This window comes from Lactuca sativa, chromosome 8, assembly GCF_002870075.4.
Source record: "Lactuca sativa cultivar Salinas chromosome 8, Lsat_Salinas_v11, whole genome shotgun sequence".
In the NCBI taxonomy this organism is placed as follows: Eukaryota; Viridiplantae; Streptophyta; class Magnoliopsida; order Asterales; family Asteraceae; genus Lactuca; species Lactuca sativa.
In genome coordinates this window covers 261,384,466-261,405,068 of record NC_056630.2, presented here as the reverse complement: position 1 = coordinate 261,405,068, position 20,603 = coordinate 261,384,466, and the positions used below count along the sequence as shown (strand labels likewise).

The window sequence follows — 20,603 nt, the reverse complement described above, 5'->3', positions numbered from 1 at the left end:
ATTACCTAATACTTTACTTAAGTCTTTCCTATGGTTTGTATCCATATACTTACAAAAAACCGACTGGATACAATATTTGCATTGATAGTTTGATTACAAAAAACTGGATACAAACCGACTAAGTTTTAGTATATTACATAACTACCCAAGATATTAAAGCTTTTTTACAAACGGAAACCCAAGTACAAAAGTAATAGTATAACTATTCTAAATCTTCCAACAATATATGACTATACTGGATGCTTATCACCTGCAATAGTTTAAACATTGAGAGGGATAAACGGGTGATGCTTAGTGAGTTCAATAACAGTTACAATATAACGCTATGACATATACATATCAATATGATAGAAGCAAAGAGGGACAAAGATCAATAAAGGCTTATGTGTATCATATGACAAGCTTTCCATATCAACCAACAATCTGATTCAATGATTTACAAACAATGAGACAAAACAATTTCCATACTTGATATACATCAATAAAGCTTCAGCCCAAATGGCACAGAAAATACAATTTTGGATTATCATTTTGCTAGAATATACAGGCTTTCAGCCCTACATAGCCCTATGCTAATACTAGAAATTATACGAGTCATGCTCTACATGGCCAAAGGCAATGGTCAAAGGCATAAATCTGAAATAACACAGGAAAGTACATTGAATTTATAACACAAAACATGTAATTGTCCCTATATTGAACTCACTGTGAAAAACCCGAAGGAATAAATGATAATTTGGGCAGCAATTAGGCTCTAAATATGACTTTCTATGAGGAAATCGGGGATTTTAGTTGAAAAGCAGGCCTTACTCGGGCCAAGTTTCGACTTGAATATATAATTTTCTCAGGAAATTTGGAGCATTGGGACTTGCTTCAGGTGTCGGGGATGATACCGGGACTTCGGGGGGATGTTAGGGTAAATTTCGAGAGAGTAAAGGGTGTAAAATAAGAGATTTTGTAAACAAAATACGACAACCTTCACATCCTTTATATAGGGTCCGAAGCAGCTCACTACACGGGGCGTATGTAGCACCTAGTTCTTGGTATGTATTCTTTTGTTAAATACTTTGGATTTTGGCCTTGGACTCGGCAAGTTGAAGGTCCAACTCGCCGAGTAGAAGCGAGAAGGGACACGAGACTTAAGCGATGGACTCGGCGAGTCGGGTCCCAGACTCGGCGAGTAGACCCTGTTTGGACAAAAACCCTAATCTGAGGGTTTGCACCCTATTTAAACACCTTAACTCGGCCTCCTTCGTCCCATTTGCTCCCAGAAGACCCCCATAGCAAACCCTAGCCGTTATTGAAGCAATCTTAGGCATTTGGAGTGACTTTGGTGCTTTTGTGATCCAATAAGGGAAGGAAAAGCTTGAAGGAACAAGAAAAGGCTAAATGGATCCGAGTTTGTGCACCATTTTCGGCTCATTGAAGGTAAAAAACATGTACCTTGCTCTTCCATTTGCTAGATCCCATTTTGTGAAGTTTTAGGGCTTTTCTAAGCTATTTTGGTCACCAACCATGATTGCAAGCATGGTTTGGAGTTGATGTTTCAGATCTAGGCCCTTAGAGGGGTTACAAGGCAGAAAGGAGTGGCTCTTGCACTCAAAAAAGGCAACATGCTTTGAGAGGGCTTGTTTAAGGACCTTTTAAGCTCAAAGTCTCATGCAAGCACGTAAAGGTTGTAACTTTACGTGCTAGATCGATTGTAGAAGCATAGATCTATCTTTTGATCAAAGGTTGTACGTCAGAAATCGAAGATTCAGTGAGTGGTTGTGACCAACTCGACGAGTCCGTTCTTGGACTCGGCGAGTCCAAGGTTCTGTCCCATACCAGTTGAGGGTCACAAGGACCCAGTTGAGTGTGGAAAGGTTTTAAGGGGGTTGCAGGGAGTGACCCAACATTCTGGACTAAGCTATTGTTTTGGAAATTCATGGGACTCGGCGAGTGCATGAACAGACTCGGCGAGTCCAATGCAATCTTCTTAAGGATGAAGATGAACTCGATGAGTTGTTCATACAACTCGGCGAGTCAAGGACAGGACCTGTGTATCAGTTGATGGTGAACTCGACGAGTTGTTCATGCAACTCGGCGAGTCGGATGAGGATTCAGTCGATGTTCATTTAGAAGGAAAAGTCGTCAAGTCATCGCCTAAATCGACGAGTAGAGACGGGTATAAGGACAAATGGAAGGATATGGACTCGACGAGTTGGCGAGCCAACTCGGCGAGTCAGGTCAACTAGAAGTTGACTTTGACTTTGACTTGGTCAGGGGTAAAATGGTCATTTTACCCTAAGAATAGTTAGCAGTGTATGACTAAGTGTTTTGTGGGAATTATAACCGGAGGATTTCCGGAGCAGCAGCGGCAGCAGTCAGAGGATTCCCGTACAGTTCAGTAGCTACTACGAGGTGAGTTACCTTCCAGTAGCGATGGGTCTACGACCACAATACCGGCCCACTAGTAGGAGTTGTATGTTAGATGATTGTCTTTATGATATCATCTATGTTGGCTACTACCTGATATGTTATATGTTGGCATGATTTGATATATGTGATAGTGGTAGAGTTCGGTTGTTAGGACTGGAGGGTAGGTCAGGCACGCCATATATGTCTGACAGTATGTGATTATATGTTCATATGCTGACATGATATGTTAAATGTGATAGTGGTAGTAGGAGGGGAATAGTCCCTAAGTTCGGTTGTTAGTACCGAAGGGTAGTTCGGACACCCCAGATATGTCTGATAATATGTTATGTTATGATATATGTGATAGTAGCAGTAGGGGGTGAAATAGTCCCCGAGGGTCGGTTGTTAGGACCGACGGGCAAGTCAGCACCCCAGAATGGCTTGACACGGGTAGGTCAGCACCCCAGAATGGCTTGACACGGGTAGGACGGCACCCCAGAATGGCCGTATGGGTAGGTCGGCACCCCAGAATGGCCGTAATGGGTAGGTCGGGCACCCCAGAATTGCCCGACAGTATGTACGTTATGTGATTGTATGGTATGTGGTGCGATGGGGGAACTCACTAAGCTTCGTGCTTACAGTTTTCAGTTTTGGTTTCAGGTACCTCTTTAGCAAAGGGGAAGGAGCTGGCGTGGTAGCGGCACATCATATAGACGCTCTTTGTTTCCCGCACTATGAGATATTCTGTGATTTTGCACTCTGACATTATTATGTTTTACGATTCTGTTTTCAGATACGATACATTTTTTTTATTAAATGATATGATCAGATGATATTTGTTACAAATGTTTTGCAAATCACTTAATCAAAAATGAAATTTTTGGACGTGAAAATTGGGTCGTTACAACGTAGTTCCTCGGTACGTTGGGTGTACCCCTCATACACGGGGCGTACCTGCGAGGTGTCGACTGATTGGAACCCGAGCCTCGGACGTGTCAAGAGTGCATGATACGTGTTCATCGGATCTAGTACGTTGGGCGTACCCTTCAGACCAGCCTCAAAATTTGTGCCATAAACTTCAAAATTTTGTATCTTTCTCATACGAACTCCGTATTTGACGTTCTTTATACTCACGCGTAGGTGAATATATGCTATACAACTTTCGTTTAGATTCCGTCGGCTAATTTTGACTTTATTTTTATTATTATAAATTTAACAGGCTGAGACAAGAAAAGTCCGTTAAAAATTCATAACTTCTTCACCTGACGTCCGTTTTCGTCTGTCTTTTTACCGTTGTACTAATATTGACGAGACCTTCGATTCTCGTTTAGGTTGTGTCGGCTTAAACTCACTCGATCTTTATTTCAAGTTTTTAGCTGTATACTGCTATACCGAAACTTAGAAAAACCATAACTTACTCATACAAAGTCAGATTTTGACGTTCTTTTTATGGAAGTTCTCGGTTTAATGAATACTATAACTTTTATTTAGATCATATAGGCTAAAAAGTAGTTTATTAAAAACTCACTTTTTACACTAAATAGTGTTTTTGTCGGTTTTGTCGCGAATCTTCGATTGGTCATAACTTCTTCGTTATAACTCGGATTTCGATGAGGTTTTCGCATAAATGTTTCTAACGAGATTCTTTACAAATTTTATTAACATTATTTTCACTTATTTCCAACTTCATATTTTCGTTAATTTGAAAAACTGATACTTGATTGGAATCTCATAAGACTTCCAATACATTTCGAATGATTCTAAACATAGTTTTACTTCAATTCTAGTAAAAACTACCTGTTAGAACTCAACACTCATAATCATATAATATTTCATAATATTATTTACTTTTAAAAGTGACAAAATACGATAACTGAACGTGTATGTTACAATATATATATATATATATATATATATATATATATATATATATATATATATATATATAAGTTTGAACTGCGAAACTAACTAAATGAACATATTCTATATTATAAAATCATAGGAAAATTATAATTTGTAAAACTACATGATTTTTGGAAACTTTTACTGAAAGATAGTCTTTTTAGCAAATTTGGTTACATTATAGTCATTTACTACTTTAGTGGGTTTCAACCCAAAAATATTATGTTTTGATTTCATATTTTGACTCTAGATAAAATAACAACTTTATATTTATATAATAGAGCATATGTATAGTCTCAACAAACACACAAGATAAACTATAATTGGTATAGTTGGGAAGTCACAAACCACACTTTCATTTTAGAAGAACCATATAATTATTCAAAGGTATAATTATTTTATTTTACAAGATAAAGGAGTCATATTTCCTGTGAATCTATTGATGCTCTTGTGAGACATTCTCTTCACCGTACCTACCTAGCATACACCTTAAGTCCTGCATTATAACCAGAGTCTCCTTGAGGGAGAGCGATATAGTTGTGTACAGATCTATACGGGATTGACAACCCCACACCTCAGTTGCTCGCTATAGTTAGACCGACAAGTGTAGCATGACAAAAGTCTACCAATTCCAACGCCTGAAGAACGTCGTTCATGCATATCAGTCATATTAAGCATGGTTATAAGCACTTACATAGGGATTGACAAAATGATTTGGTTTACGAAGTAACTTACACTTCATTAGTTTTATAAAAGGATATAACTACATACTATTGTTCAGTACAACAATACTTATACATTTTTGGTCTTAGGGTTTAAGACTACAGTTTACATTTAAGAAGATATTAGATTTTCTAGAAACATATATTATCATTTTACAAGGAAAGATACAAAAGAAATACATACATCTACAACTCGTTTAAGAATATACTGGATTTTCTGGAAACATACATTATCATTTTACAAGGAAAGGTAAAAAAGAAATACATACATCTATAGCCCATTTAAGAAAATATTGGAATTTCTGGAAACATACATTATCATTTTACAAGGAAACATACAAAATGTTACAACCGTCAATTTTTGGCCAAGTCAAAGTCAACTAAAGTCAACAAGTCAAACCGGTCAACTCATCTAACCCTAGTATGTTAGGCTTTCCATTATGATTCTTATTGTACTACTCACAATCTTCAAATAAAGTATCACTTATAGTTTTCACGCGTTCGGAAATTCTAAACCCTAATTAGGGTAAGTGATGAGTCTACTCGATAAAACATTATTACATACCCCTCAAGAGCGTATAACATTCATAACAAGGCTTAATAGAGTGTAAGAACCTTGCGTTGCGAAGCCAAACACTCAAAAAGGTCACAAAAGAAGTCTCTCCAAATCTCTTTCACTGTAACTCTCCCAAAACTCTCTAAGTAAGAGAAATCTCTCTAAGAAGGTGAAATCTCTCCCAAATCTCTCTCTGTGTGAGAAATCTCTCCAAGAATGTTAAATCTCTCCCAAATCTCTCTCTCTCTCTCTGTATGAGAAATCTCTCCAAGAATGTCAAATCTCTCCCAAATCTCTCCAAGTATGTGAAATCTCTCCCAAATATCTCTCTGAATGATAAATCTCTCCAAGAATGTCAAATCTCTCTTAAATCTCTATAAGTATGTGAAATCTCTCCCAAATATCTCTCTGAATGAGAAATCTCTCCAAGTATGTAAAATATCTCCCAAATATCTCCAAGTATGTGAAATCTCTCCCAAATCTATCTAAGTATGCCAAATCTCTCCAAGTATGACAAATCTCTCTTAACTTTTTATAATCACTCGGGGCATCCCGACCCTCGAATTTGGCGGAAACGGCTCAAAAACGGAAGTCTACGCGAAAAACGGACTTAAGGAGCCGAAACTCCTCTTAGGAACCGAAACCCTCTCAAGGAATCGAAACCCTCTCAGGAACCGAAACCTCTTAGGAGCCGAGACCCTCTCAACCGAAATGGACCGAGTGCTCTGTCTATTTCCGTCCCCTGATCATGTTGAACCGAAGCCTTCTCATAAAACCGAAAGACAACAGTCGAGACCGAGCCTCGCCTTCTGCCCTTCTCTTCTGACCTTCGGTCCGAGGACTTAAGCTTCTGTTCGAGGAGCGACCCGCGCAGCAGAACCCCTACTCTCGGTTCCTCCTCTGCTCTCGGTTCTAAGCATCAGGAGCCGAACCTCCGGCCCAGACTTCAGATTTTCGCATGTTTTCCCGTTTTTTGACCATTTTCGCGTATTAAGCCCGTTTTTCGTGATTTTAACGCGGGATTTTCTCCAAAAATCATATTTTAACATTTAAGACCCTAAATAATCATAATTTAAACATATTTTTATGGAAATCTTTATTTAAAAATAAAATCTAGTGGGTGAGATATTATGGGTAGAGTGTTGACTTTGCCTTAGTGTATGACACAAGCAACCTCCCCATACCTCCATGGTACAATCCCTTGTCCTTCCACCATACCTAGGTCATGTCAATGTACTTTATCATCATTTCCAGCCATTTCCCACGTTCTTAGAGCTGGAACATCCACCCTCTCTCCTCACTTCACTCATTTTCTCTCATTTCCACCAAAAGACCAAACACTTTTCTCTCAACTCTTCTCTCTCAATTTCGAGATTTCCAAGGCATTTTCCAAGGCTTTCCTTCTACTTTTGGTAAGTATCTTCATCATCTTTATGATTATTCCTTCTACTCCAATCATAGATTGCTCACACAAATATCGTCATATTTGTGTTAGATCTTCGAATCTTCAAGCACCTCCCAAGTGTTCTTGAGTTGAGCACTTCTTTTCTCCATCATCCATCTACTGAAATCACTCAAGGTGAGTTCATACCCCTATCTTTTCATGTTTTTCTTAAGTTTTAAAGGGGGGGGGGGGGGGGGAATACAAGCTAAAACACCAAGAACACAATTAAACTTTTCCAACAGCTTTCATCAAGAAAGTTTAACTCCATTCACAAACTGTTATGGTCAACTTAAACATTTTAGTTTTCAAAACTGTATTAGATGAAAATAGTTCAGGTTTATACCTTTAAAATGACTATTTGCACATCACCATACGATTTTTCTACGATTTATGGTGATTTTTACAAAACAGCCTATCATTTCAAGAACAAATCCGGACCAGTCTGTGAATATTGACATTTTAACACAAGTTAAAGACTTCCAAAAATCATAATAAAAATTATGGATAAACTAGACACATTTTGTGAACCCTTGAAATTTACAGATTCAGTTTTCGATTTCGTATGATTTTTCTATAATTTTTCTAAAACTGTATAGAAATGTCAAAAATCTAGATAACAGCTTATAACTTTCAACATAATTTCTAACATGTTGAGCAAAGTGTTAATCTTTAATGAATTCATATTTTACATGTGTTTCTTGTTGTGGGATAATTGTATAACATAAAATACTCACTGAATTTTAAGAATCCTCCATCATTACCAATAGTACAAAACAAGGCATGATAAACATAGTTATATTTTGCTATACCTTCGACGTACATAGAAAAGGGTTCTTATACACCACAAACAAACATACTAAACTATAATAGGTATAGTTAGGTTGCATATACTTTACAAACATTATGATAGACTATAATAGGTATAGTTTATGCTCATTTACATTACGAATTCATTACAAAAGGTTTTTAAACGAAAAGGGGTACAAATACAAAGTACATGTTTCATACCAAAAAGGGGTACAAATACAAAGTACCGGTTTCATACCAAAAAGGGGTACAAATACAAACTACCAGGTTTTCATACGCAAGGGGGTACAAATACAAAGTACCGGTTTCATAACAAAAAAGGGTACACATACAAAGTACCGGTTTCATACCAAAAAGGGGTACAAATACAAAGTACTAGGTTTTTCATACGAAAAGGGGTACAAATACAAAGTACCAGGTTTTCATACGAAAGGGGGGTACAAATACAAAGTACCGGTTTCATACCAAAAAGGGGTACAAATACAAAGTACCGGTTTCATACCAAAAGGGGGTACAAATACAAACTACCGGTTTCATACCAAAAAGGGGTACAAATACAAAGTATCAGGTTTTTCATACGAAAAGGGGTATGAATACAAAGTATCAGGTTTTCATACGAAACGGGGGTATAAATACAAAGTACCGGTTTCATACCAAAAAGGGGTACAAATACAAAGTACTAGGCTCACACAAAATGGTTTTTATGATATTAAAACTATATTTCATCTAGAATTGTAAGACTTCATCTATAATTGCTAAGTGTATATGCTAGCTAGAGTTATATAAAAATCTAGTCACAATCGACTTAGAATTGGTGGGCCCGCCTTATCTCCTGTTCCTTGTTTGGTTGTGGACCTGGGGTAGACCCATTATATTCAACGGTTTATTTCACTTAATTTTTATATAATTTATATACGCTGAGTGATTGTAGAAGGAATCTATGGGTCTTTCTAGGATTCATTATCGCATAACATAGAAGCATTCATTTCATACATAATAAGGAAAATAATTGATTTTTGGAAACATACTTTGTTACTTTTACAAGGAAAACGGTTTTATTCTCAAACAAAACTCTTATGAACTCACCAACTTAATTGTTGACACTTTTTCAAAACTACTTGTATTCTCAGGAAATCAGTGAAACAGGAAAACCAACAGCATTTTGAGGATGGGACGATAAATCGTCAAACGGTTCATTTTGTCATCATAATGTAATTGATTTTGAAACATGTAAAATTACTATGATGTAACCTTCTCAATTATATTTATGATGATTGTATTTACTTTGAGCACTATTATACTCGTTGTGATACTATACATGAAGTCGTCCACCCCCGAACATTTCCGCCATCCTTGGTTTGGGGGTGTGACACAAAAGAAATACATACATCTACAACTCATTTAAGAAAATATTAGATTTTCTGGAAACATACATTATCATTTTACAAGAAAATATGCAAAAGAAATACATACATCTACAACTCATTTAAGAAAATATTGGATTTTCTGGAAACATACATTAACATTTTACAAGGAAAAGATACAAAAGAAATACATACATTTATAGTTTATATTAATGAAAATATCGGATTTTCTAGAAGTATACAAATCATTTTACATGAAAACGTTACAAATCGTTCTCACACTAAAAATGCTTATGAACTCACCAACTTAATTTTTGACCATTTTCAAAATCACTTGTATTCTCAGGAAGCCGGTAGACAGGTATTCAACCATTCTTGAGGGACGGCGTCGGCGTTTCATGTTTTCTATTTTTCAGTTATTTGTATTCAACTTTTGAGAAAACAAAGTTTGTAAACAATGTAATACTTGAAATCTCAAAGTATGAACGTTTGTGTTTCTATGTTTCATTTATATTCAATTGTTATGATAATGTATATGAAGTCACTACATCTGCCCCCAGACGTTTTGGCCGTCTTAGTTTAGGGGTGTGACACATCTAGTATTCTACACAATAAGCAATGAGTCGACATTGGTGCCTTCGACCCATGGATCTAGTGAGGCAACTCACCTCAACTACTGAAAAATCAGATAAATGCTCGGGCTGTTGGACCGGAAAAATCCCCATGCTCCAAATGGTGCGTAATGAAGAGAAGATGTTGGATCCAAAGTCTTGAGAGCAATGCCTACTCCTTGAAGGTCTTTCTTCAAAAACAACAAAAGCCAATAACTCATTTCAAAAGCTCAAAATGCTCAAAAATAGAGTAAGGTTTGCAAGTAGGGTCGATCTTGGGATGGAGGTTGATAAAGCGAAATGTATACGGTCTATAATGGTGCTTATATAGTGCACAAACTCTAAATATTAGGGTTTAGGCATTAACCACGTACGCCCTACGTACCAAAAGTGCATGCCCGACATACCCAAGCTACACCCAAAATCACGAAATTGCCATTGGGGACCCATTTGCAACCAATTCATAACTCAAGGGTCAAAGACAAATATCTGGAAAATTAGATGTTACACTTCTAATAATATTTAGAGATTACAGGTTATGCAACTATTTAAAGTTATAAGCCCTCATTGTTTAAAATTGTAAGAGTTTTAATATATATATATATATATATATATATATATATATATATATATATATATATATATATATATATATATTAAAGTATATGACGTAACCTACCATAAGTATTGTTGTCTCTTTCATTTTTATCGACTTTACTTAATTTGACATGATTTTTTATTATAGATTCGTTTTGTTTTTATGTATGGTCTATGACATTTTAATAAAATAAATATTAATAGAAAAAATGTTAAAATTAAATCAAAGGGGTATAATAATTTATTTAGTTATTAAGGAGGACCAAATCCAGAATAAAAGTAAACCATACCGCACTTTTGAAACTTACTAAGGATACCTAAAGAATCAGCAAACAAACCATACATATCAAATTTGCAGATTTGTATTTAATTTTGATGCTCATATATTTATTGTTAGTAATAAAACTTCTAGTTTTATAGGAAGACGAATTTTTTTATGTTAGCATCCAATCATCGCCTTGAATAAAATTGTGCACTGAATATAATATAACATGATCAAATGGAATCTGACTACTCCATATCACCCTTCCCGATAAATTAGAGCCCAACCCTGAATTACCATACTCCCCAAAGTAAAGTGTCTTCAACGCAAACTCACCATCCCAAGGCATCCACCCAAGTGGTGAAACAAGAGCCTCTAATTTACACCTCACAAAGACAATCCTCGAGAACTCTTTCCATGGCCTCCCAAGGAACGTTTGATGCACATTAGGTTTTTTTTGGTACTGTTTCATGTAATCTTCAGTGCCATTGATGACACATTCATGAAAAACAAATCCCGTGGCCTGCGCAGGGTCTGTCCGGCCATGTGCAGCGACGACACTGTTCTCGCCTTTCCCTAGATCGAGCTGGCGAGGGCGGACAAGGATTGTACACTTATGGAAAACGGAGGCGGAGTTACCGAATATGAAGTCGACATTGCCTTTGATGATGCAATGTTTATAGAACTGGCGAAGGGAATGAGCGTAGACTGTGTCTTGATTACCAATGAGTTCACAATTTTCTATGAATGATAGATCACTATCAGACCTGTAAGCTACCGCTTGGTGAGCATCAGGACCGGCGGTGTTCTGAATTGTTAGATCTCGTGCCATAAAGCCATCACCAACAACCCCTGCACGATATAACATTTATTATGGTAACATTCAATTGATAATAAAAAATAATATTTTCATTTATACCCGCTATTGTGTAATATTTAATTTCTCTTTTAGTTTTCTATTATTTACTTATATTTTGTTATTTTGTAATTTGATCAATTTAATCTCTAATAAATGGTCACATTTAGATAAGATATATATTTTCTTTAAATAATTTAAGTATATATATATATATATATATATATATATATATATATATATATATATATATATATATATATATATATATAGGATCAAATGAGAATACCAAAAAGCTTGAGAATACGAGAATAAAGTATATTTATTTGTGATTCCATGTATTCATTTGTGGAGAAATGATAAATTTTTACGCCTTTAATTTCAATTGAAGAGAAAAAGCATATTCATGTTGATTGTGCGTAAAAATTTATCATTTCTCCACAAATGAATACATGAAATCACAAATGAATATACCTGTTCTCGCGTTCTCAACCTTTTAGGTGTTCTCATTTGATCATTTGCCTATATATATATATATATATATATATATATATATATATATATATATATATATATATATATATATATATATATATATATATATATATATATATATATATATATATATATTCTTATGGAAGGAAGACATTACTGAATACCGTTGGGCTAGAATCATTTTGATTAATAAAATATATCTTTTCGTATATTTATTTGGTATTTAGATTTGAATTTTTGGTGCTAACAACCAGAGAATTCGTTAAACAATATTGTCTATGGTTTGTAACACTTGAGTTTTTGGTGTCACCACCCAAAAACCTTTGAAAAAGTAGCTTAACGTGAAGACTTTTGCACCGACATACCCTACACATAAATAACAATATTAGTTCTCAAACAGAAGAATCTTCATATTGTGGTTTCTTTTCCTTTTAATTTTAACGAAAAAAATATACAACAATTGAAAAAAATAAAATAAAATAACAACATACAACATGCAACAACATTCCAAACTAAAAAGAATTATGGTCAAATTGAAAAATGGTAAACTACTAAACCAAAAATAAAATATCATATAAAAATAACATACTTATGGTAGAATATTGAACCAATTTTATATATATATATATATATATATATATATATATATATATATATATATATATATATATATATATATATATATATATATATATATATATATATATATATATATATATATATATATATATATATATATATATATATATATATATATATATATATATATATATATATATATATAATATGTAAACTACACAAATTGTCCCTAAGGTTTGGATCATTTAACAAGTTCGATCCAACCTTTAAAAAATTATTAAAACCAGCTATATAGTTTGGATAAGTTACACCCGTGGTATTGGTTCAACTAAAAAGAAAGTTATATCTTTATCGATTTTTTTTACTTACATATATTAATTGGTATAAAATAAAAAGATGATTACGTTTACCTCATCCTAAGCCAACCTTTGTCCATTATCTCTCTCTCTCTCTCTCTCTCTCTCTCTCTCTCTCTCTCTCTCTCTCTCTCTCTCTCTCTCTCTCTCTCTCTCTCTCTCTTCTTCTTCTTCTTCTTCTTCTTCTTCTTCTGCTTCTTCTTCTTCTTCTTCTTCTTTGATATCGTTCAACAATGACGCCCACTCCACCACCCTTTTGATTCCTATTTCTTTCTTATTTCTTTTTCACATCTCACTTTAATAAGAATATCATAGCCTTCTTAGCACCTTCGTCTTCCTCTTCAACATCATTCTATTCTATGTTTTACATTGGGAGACCATGACATCCACTTCCCTGACGTGAAGAATCACGTACTCCATATACTCTTGCATCCTTCTATCTTGAAATGAAGGTATTACGTTGTGGGTTTTCATGAAAAATAAGTCGTTGCTCTTATATCAAGATAGACATTACGTTGTCGCTTTTCAGTTGGATTTTGGTTCATTTTATAAATTGATTTGAATTTTGGAAAGAAGTTAGCTTTCAATTGATTTATAGTTTACTTTCAGTTGATTTTCGGTTCGTTTCTATACAAAACACAAATTGGAAAGATGTGGATCATAGCATGTCACATCCATGCACAAGGGATATTTGGTATCTTTTCATTTCTTTCTTCTCTGTTAATAACCATAACACATTAAGGGCTTGATACTCCTGGATTAAGTTTCATTTAAACACCTATGTAGATGGGGTGCCAATTGTGGTGTTAGCTAAGTGTTTTGTCTGCTTGTTTAATTGTTTAATGATTTAATGGTTGAAAAAGTCGAGTTAACATAAGATCAAGTTCGATTTCAGCTCCAATTATGAATTTATTGATCGAAAGGCTTTCTTAACATAGACTTTGCAAACAATGATATGATTTAAAGCTCATCGCAATACACATACTTCTAATAATCAAGTGAACTCACTTCTTTAAGGCAAGCGAACAAAGGATATATCACACTACAGTTTCCAAGTTTTTTCTATCATAAGCAGTCTAGTGTAGTTTAGTTTGTTTCAGCTAAAGAATAAGGGATATCACTCACTATCAATTCCAAGTTTCTTGAGAGTAAAATGTGTTGCTGATTTATTTTGCCAATGTTATTTAATTGCAATCGATGAATTTGTCGACCAAATGCAATCCTGATAAACATTGAACAAGTAAGGGTCGTGCAGAGTGCACACTTGTTTGTGTTTGTTCACGATTGAAAGTACATTGCTATTTAGGGGAAGCCCCTAAAGTGATGGGGGTCCGTGGGCAGCACCCCTGGGAGTAGGGTCCATGGGACGGCAACCCTTGGCGGGTCCAAGGGGCAAAGCGCCTAATTTTTTATTTGGGTTATGTCGCTTTATTAAAAATGCATCATAAATCCAATTTTCTGAAAATTAACCTGATTTTGACCCTATTTTAGAACCCGAATCTGGTAGTACTTTATGATCGTTTTTGTTGGTTGAGAAAACTAACTTGTGACAGTTTTCATCAGTTTCCAGACAAGGGGGTTCGTACCCGTTTTCGGTCTAAAAATCTGGTACATTTCTTAAGAACATAACTTCACATTCTCTTTGTTCGAAATCTTAGAATTTTATTAAATTGAATGTTCAATATGTACTATCGAAATACTTCAATTTGATAGTGTTTTCACGACTTTATGAGAATCCAAGCAATCATTTTACCCCCAATTTCTAACAAAGTAATCGAGAAACGTTTAGTTGTTTAGTTTCGGTGTGCATCAAATCACCTCCTTTAGTAACCATATACGGTGAGAAAACATGGTTACATTTATACCTTCTTTGGCAAGCTATCAAACAATAATGAAAAATGAGAATATCATAGGAGCTAGCGAGCTGCACTTGATTCTCGCTTGCCTAACAAGGCATATGTAATAGGTGATGGTGGTTAAAACTAACACTTTAGTTTGGATGGTCTTATAAGGTACGAGAATTCTAAAATGATTTTGTTAACATTTTTTTTTGTAATGCTTCATTTTTTTACCGTTAAATTTTGATCGTTTATATATTGTTTTTGGTTGAAATTTTATAAATTTTGTGACAAATTGTGTTGTAAATGTTTTGAGGTGGATTCATAATGGTATTGGTTTGGATGTGGATGGGGATTGATACTAGCACTTTAGTTTGGAAATGTTGACAAGTTGTCAATCATAAAAGACCTATTAGTAAGGAGATAGTTGTTTGGATGTAGTGAATTCATAAAGTTTATATCTACTGATGTTGTTGCAGTTGCAAGATTCTTTCTATTTTCTGATTAACATAAAAAACCATTATGTGATTGTCATTGTGAGCATGCTTATGGCTTCACCTTCTTTTTGTAGTGGATTCATACTTCTTTTGTAGTGGATTCATAGAGTTTATGTCTCCTAATTTTGTTGTATTATTCTTTTTGTTTTTCAGTTACCGTAAAAAGCCAATATGTCTAATTGTCATAGTCAGATAGCTATAACGCTTACGATTTCACCTTCTTCTTTAAGGTTCCATCGAGAGCAAGAAAGAAAGAGAGGGAGAAACAGAGAAACAGACATACACATATATATAGAGAGAAAGAGAGGTAAAAGAAATTGATAACAATAAATAACTTTTTTAATATGGATTAAGGACCGTCGGTGTAATTTCTCCAACTGTCAACATGTCAAGGATGGTCCTTATAAAAGTCTTAAAGATGGGATGGAAAATTTAAAATTGACCAAACAATATGGACCATTTCTGTATTTACTAAAACCATTTTTAGAATTAGGAATATATTTAAGATATAATATTTCTTGGATTTTGTACAAAATTATTGGTTATGATACGTTATCACAGTTATTGGGTAGTACTTAACTTACCGACGGTGGCCGTCTCGTACGTTGTCATTCCAAGCTGACCGACATTCAAGGAACCTGTAATGACCGTTTTACCCATACCCTCCCCTATCAACACCACATTCCTCTTTGCTAAAGGGACGCGAACAGTTTCCTCATAAACGCCCTCCTTGATCAATATCACGAAACGCCGGCCTCCACCCAGGTTATCCGGCGCTGCATTCACCGCCATCTGCACGCTCCCAAACCTACACCTGCCACCGTCTTTGCACACGGTTACATTTGCCTTTAAACCCTTAGGAATCCCGTGTTTTTGACCCGACCCAGATCTACCACCGACGCTCTCCCAAAACCCGTCTCTCTCTGTCCTCGGGGACCGCCACCACCCACTGCAGTTTCCAAACTCCTCATACGACATCATCATGCTCAGTGCATTACTCGTGGACATCATCAACGTGTTGTTCATGAACGACAACGTTTTATCCACCATTGGTGTGTCGTTCACCTTCTTTAACCCAGACAAGCAGTCAAACTGGTAACTTAGCGCGGCACTCGTCCAAGCACGCGCATCTTTGATTCTATTACGTGGCAAAACCTCCTCCGCCGAGTGCAGACGGTATGCCGAGTTGTCCAGGCTCTGGAGGCAGAGCTTGGCGGTGGTGGTGAGGTTAAGATTACTGCCGGAGTAGTGAAGGATAGCCCGGACCATGAACTTAGCTCTTCCGAGGTTCTTAGAAGAGAGGGACAACGCAGAGTGTAGGATTTGAAAAGGGCTGGGATCTGCTGGGATGAGATCTAGACCGGATTTCGTGAGAGAAATTTGACATGATTCCGGCCACCTTGTGGCCTTGCAAGCTTCTTGGATGGCAGTCTGGTGGTTGGCGGTGGTGCCGATGAAGAAGCAGAAGAGGAAAAGGAAGGAGGAAGCCATAGTTTTAAGAACTGTCTGGTCTGGATCACGAGATGGATGGGATGGGTTTTAATTTGTGAAACTTGGTTGGTGGCAGAGGAAACAAAGTTCACGTGGAAGAATTTTCAAAAATGCAAGAAAACATTGTAATAGTTTTTTGTTATAATTTTTAGGGAAAGCCAAAAGATCCAATGTGTCGATGCTTAAATCTATGATAATGAATTTTTGAGACTAGGCATTATTATAGAGACTCAAAATTTTATTTTTTTTGTTTATGCCCTTAATATTAAAATTAGACGAATAGTTGCGCGTTACGCGGAATATAAAAATATATTTGAAACTTTTACAATATATGTTTTTTTTAATATATCAATGATTTTGTTTTTAGTTCTTATATAATAAATCTTATAATAATTTGGTATAAAACATTATTTGTTTTAAATTATATAATAATTTAGACATTTTTTAAAATTTTATAATATCGATTGTCTCAATGGTCTCTACCTGTAAGTTACTCATCAATAAAATTAAATATAATATATGGTTTAATAATATTTATAGTTGTTATTATGATTAATTAATTTTAAAAAGTTTATTTGTTTAAGATTTTAATTTTTTTTTCACTGTAATTATTTAAAACATCAAACATTGTTTTTGTTTTTAAAGGTAAATAATATAATTTTTGTATATAATGTTGTTTTTAACTATTGTTGTTGTAAGTTATTTAAATAACGCACATGAAAAATCATAATTATTTTAATTTGGTTTCAGAAATTTAACTTTTTTTAAATTTATTTGATGAATATTGTTTGTTTCTTTGATTGTAATTATTTAGAATAACAAACATTGTTTTTATTTGTAAATATAGCATTATAATTTTTTATGTAATATTACTTTTAACTATTTTTATTGTAGGTTAGTTTTAAGTTACTTATTTGAAAAATCTTAATGATTATAAAAAATAGTTTCATGTTTTTTTTTGTTAATTTAGGATTACAATTTAGGTTTAATACTATAATTTATAACTTTTAACTATCTATAAAACAGTCTCTCAGTTTTTCTTCAATTTTAACTGAAATTTTGATTTAAGTTAACCGTTTAATATTATAATGAAAATTAATAATTTAACTATTTTGTATAAAATCATAAATTATACAAAAGTTGTGACTTTAAAATGACAATTGCTCACATACGACAACATATTTAAACTAATAAGTTAACTATAATGTTTTAAAAAGTTAAAATCATATTTTTATAAATAGAAGTAAAATATGATATTTTAATATTATACTTTAGTTAATTTATGATTGGAATTTAGTTTTTATATTAATTTAACATTTTTAACCAATTTATAATAATTATTAGAAATGAATTGAAAAGTCATGGATGTTTCAATTCTCTGTGGTGCAAGTAAAAATGCATTTCTATAAATATACTAGGCAAATCTTCGCGTGTTCCACGAGAATATATAGTATAGTTAAAATAATAACTCTTAACAAATTATTATTTAATATTTATACGTGAAACAACAATTTCTATAGTAAAAAAAATTTATAGTTAACATATCAGTTTTATTAAATAACATTGTTTTAAATCATTGATTATGTATACCATTAATTAATTGTATAGACTGGTTGAAGTTGTATAAATTATATATCAAACATATGATTATAACGAATAGCAAAAAGTACGAAAAAATAAATAATAAAACTTTAAATAACATAAAAACACTAAAACATCTATAATAATATTTGTATTGAAAAGAAAAATATTGAACACCTCAAATCCTACATATACATTTAATATATAGAAATACTATTATCTATAGATTCAAAACAACTATTTTGTTTAACTCTTAATAATTGAATCGTAAATCTCTTCTAACACATGAATGTTCTTTTGTGAGAAAAAAAAATTTACTTATATACTACTAATATATGTTACAAATTATATAAATTAAAGGAAAATAAAAAGTAATTAGTCATTACTAATTAATACAACCATTAGTTAAAAACTTTTGAGTAATAAGTAGTAAATATACAAAAATTTGAAAACTCTTGAATTGTAATGAGATTTTCAAATGAATGTGGTTTACATACAACAACATTTTAAAAATAATAAATTAAGTATAATATGTTAAAAGTTAAAGACATAACTTTATAAGTAAAAGCAAATATATTATTTTAATATTGAAATTTAGTTTATATATGAATACATTTTATGTTAGATATTTATTTAACCTTATTAACTAATTTATAATCATTAATAGAAAGAAATTGACAAGTCATAGGAGTTTTAAATGAATGTAGTGAAAGAAAAAATATTTCATTTATAAGTATACTAGTTGAATCCCTGCGCGTTGCGTGCGAATATAATTATTTAATTAAAATAATAACATTTAACAAATTATGATTTAATATTTATACATGTAAAACCAATGTAAATAACAACACAAACTCTATAGTTAATATATTAGTTTTATGAATTTTAATAAATTTATATCATTAGATATTTCCCCTGTTAATTCATTATTTTATAGGTTGTTCTATGTTGTGTAAATTATATATCAAGCATATATTGATTCCTATATATAAAAAAACAAAGTAGTATGAAAAAATAAATAATTTTTGATGATTTTATAGAGCGTTTTAAGTTGTGGAAATTATATATAAAATGTATGTCGGTTTGTATATAAAACAAATAACAAATAGTATGAAAAACACTATAGCTTTTAATAAAATAAAAACACTACAACATTATAACATTTACATAAAACAAAACTTATTAAACAATTATAAATCATTCAAAATGAATGTTTACAAATCAACATACATTTGATATATAAAAACATTGTTATAAAAAATTTATGTTGAAATAACCACTGATACGACAAAACTTATTTTTTTTCAACTCTTTCATTTTGAATCACAAAGCTTTTCAAACATATGATTTTTTAATCAAACTTACTTATATACTACGAATATAGCTATAATGTGTATAATATATAAATGGGAAATAAAAAAAGCATTGCACATTAATAACCATAAGTTTAAAAAACTTTTGAATGTAATGGAAAATATAAAGACAAATTACATTAAATTTGAAATCATAATTACATTTAAATGAAAAAAACTATTGAGTTGTAGTGGGAGTTTTAAACTCTTGTTTTGTGTCCAATAATATAATATAAAATATTAACAATTATATGTTATAAAAACAATATTATAAGTATTTGTCATTGAAATAATAATTTTTATACTAAGTTGTAACTAATATTATAATAATTTTAAGTACACAATAAAAAAGATATAAAAAATTTGTGTTTGAATCAAATTGAATTAAGTTTTTGATTTAAACATATTTTATACTAATTTATAAATAATTTATTTGAAGATTTTTTATTTCATATATTATTATTATTATTATTATTATTATTATTATTATTATTATTATTATTATTGTTATTCCAAATAATAATAATTTATTTATATAATATAATCTATTCTTTAGTTTTATGTTATTTTAAACAATTATTAATTTTTTTTAATTTAAAACTACATATTTGAAAATTTTCATTATTATATTTAAAAAAAAAACTATCATACTTTTTTTTATTGTACTTTCATTTTTTCCTTAAAGTTATGAAATATTGTAAGAGAATGAACGGTCCAAATAAAAAGGTAATTTGATTTTCAAAACTATTGTAATTGTTATGTACTGCTAGGGATGAAAGCGGGTCAAAACCCAGACCGGATGGACCCGGACCCGAAAAACCCGGAACCGGTTAACGAGATTTTGTAGAACCGGAAACCGGGCCGCTATATAGGAACCGGTTCCGGGTAAAGTG

At 32.7% G+C, this 20,603-nt stretch overlaps 1 protein-coding gene across 2 annotated transcripts; it reads right to left on the bottom strand.

Moving 5' to 3' along the window:
* Nucleotides 1-10,743: 10,743 nt before the first annotated feature.
* Nucleotides 10,744-16,961, bottom strand: LOC111899151 (probable pectinesterase/pectinesterase inhibitor 51). Of its 2 annotated transcripts, XM_023895034.3 has the most exons (3): nt 15,871-16,961; nt 12,338-12,382; nt 10,744-11,517 (listed from the first exon to the last, which is right to left on the bottom strand). In XM_023895034.3, the coding sequence occupies exons 1-3, from the start codon at nt 16,775-16,777 to the stop codon at nt 10,838-10,840; spliced, it is 1,632 nt and encodes a 543-aa protein (XP_023750802.1). In that variant the 5' UTR covers nt 16,778-16,961; the 3' UTR covers nt 10,744-10,837. The 2 variants fall into 2 exon arrangements, with proteins under 2 accessions (XP_023750802.1, XP_023750803.1); XM_023895035.2 differs by lacking the exon at nt 12,338-12,382 and having other exon boundaries at nt 15,871-16,959.
* Nucleotides 16,962-20,603: the final 3,642 nt, after the last annotated feature.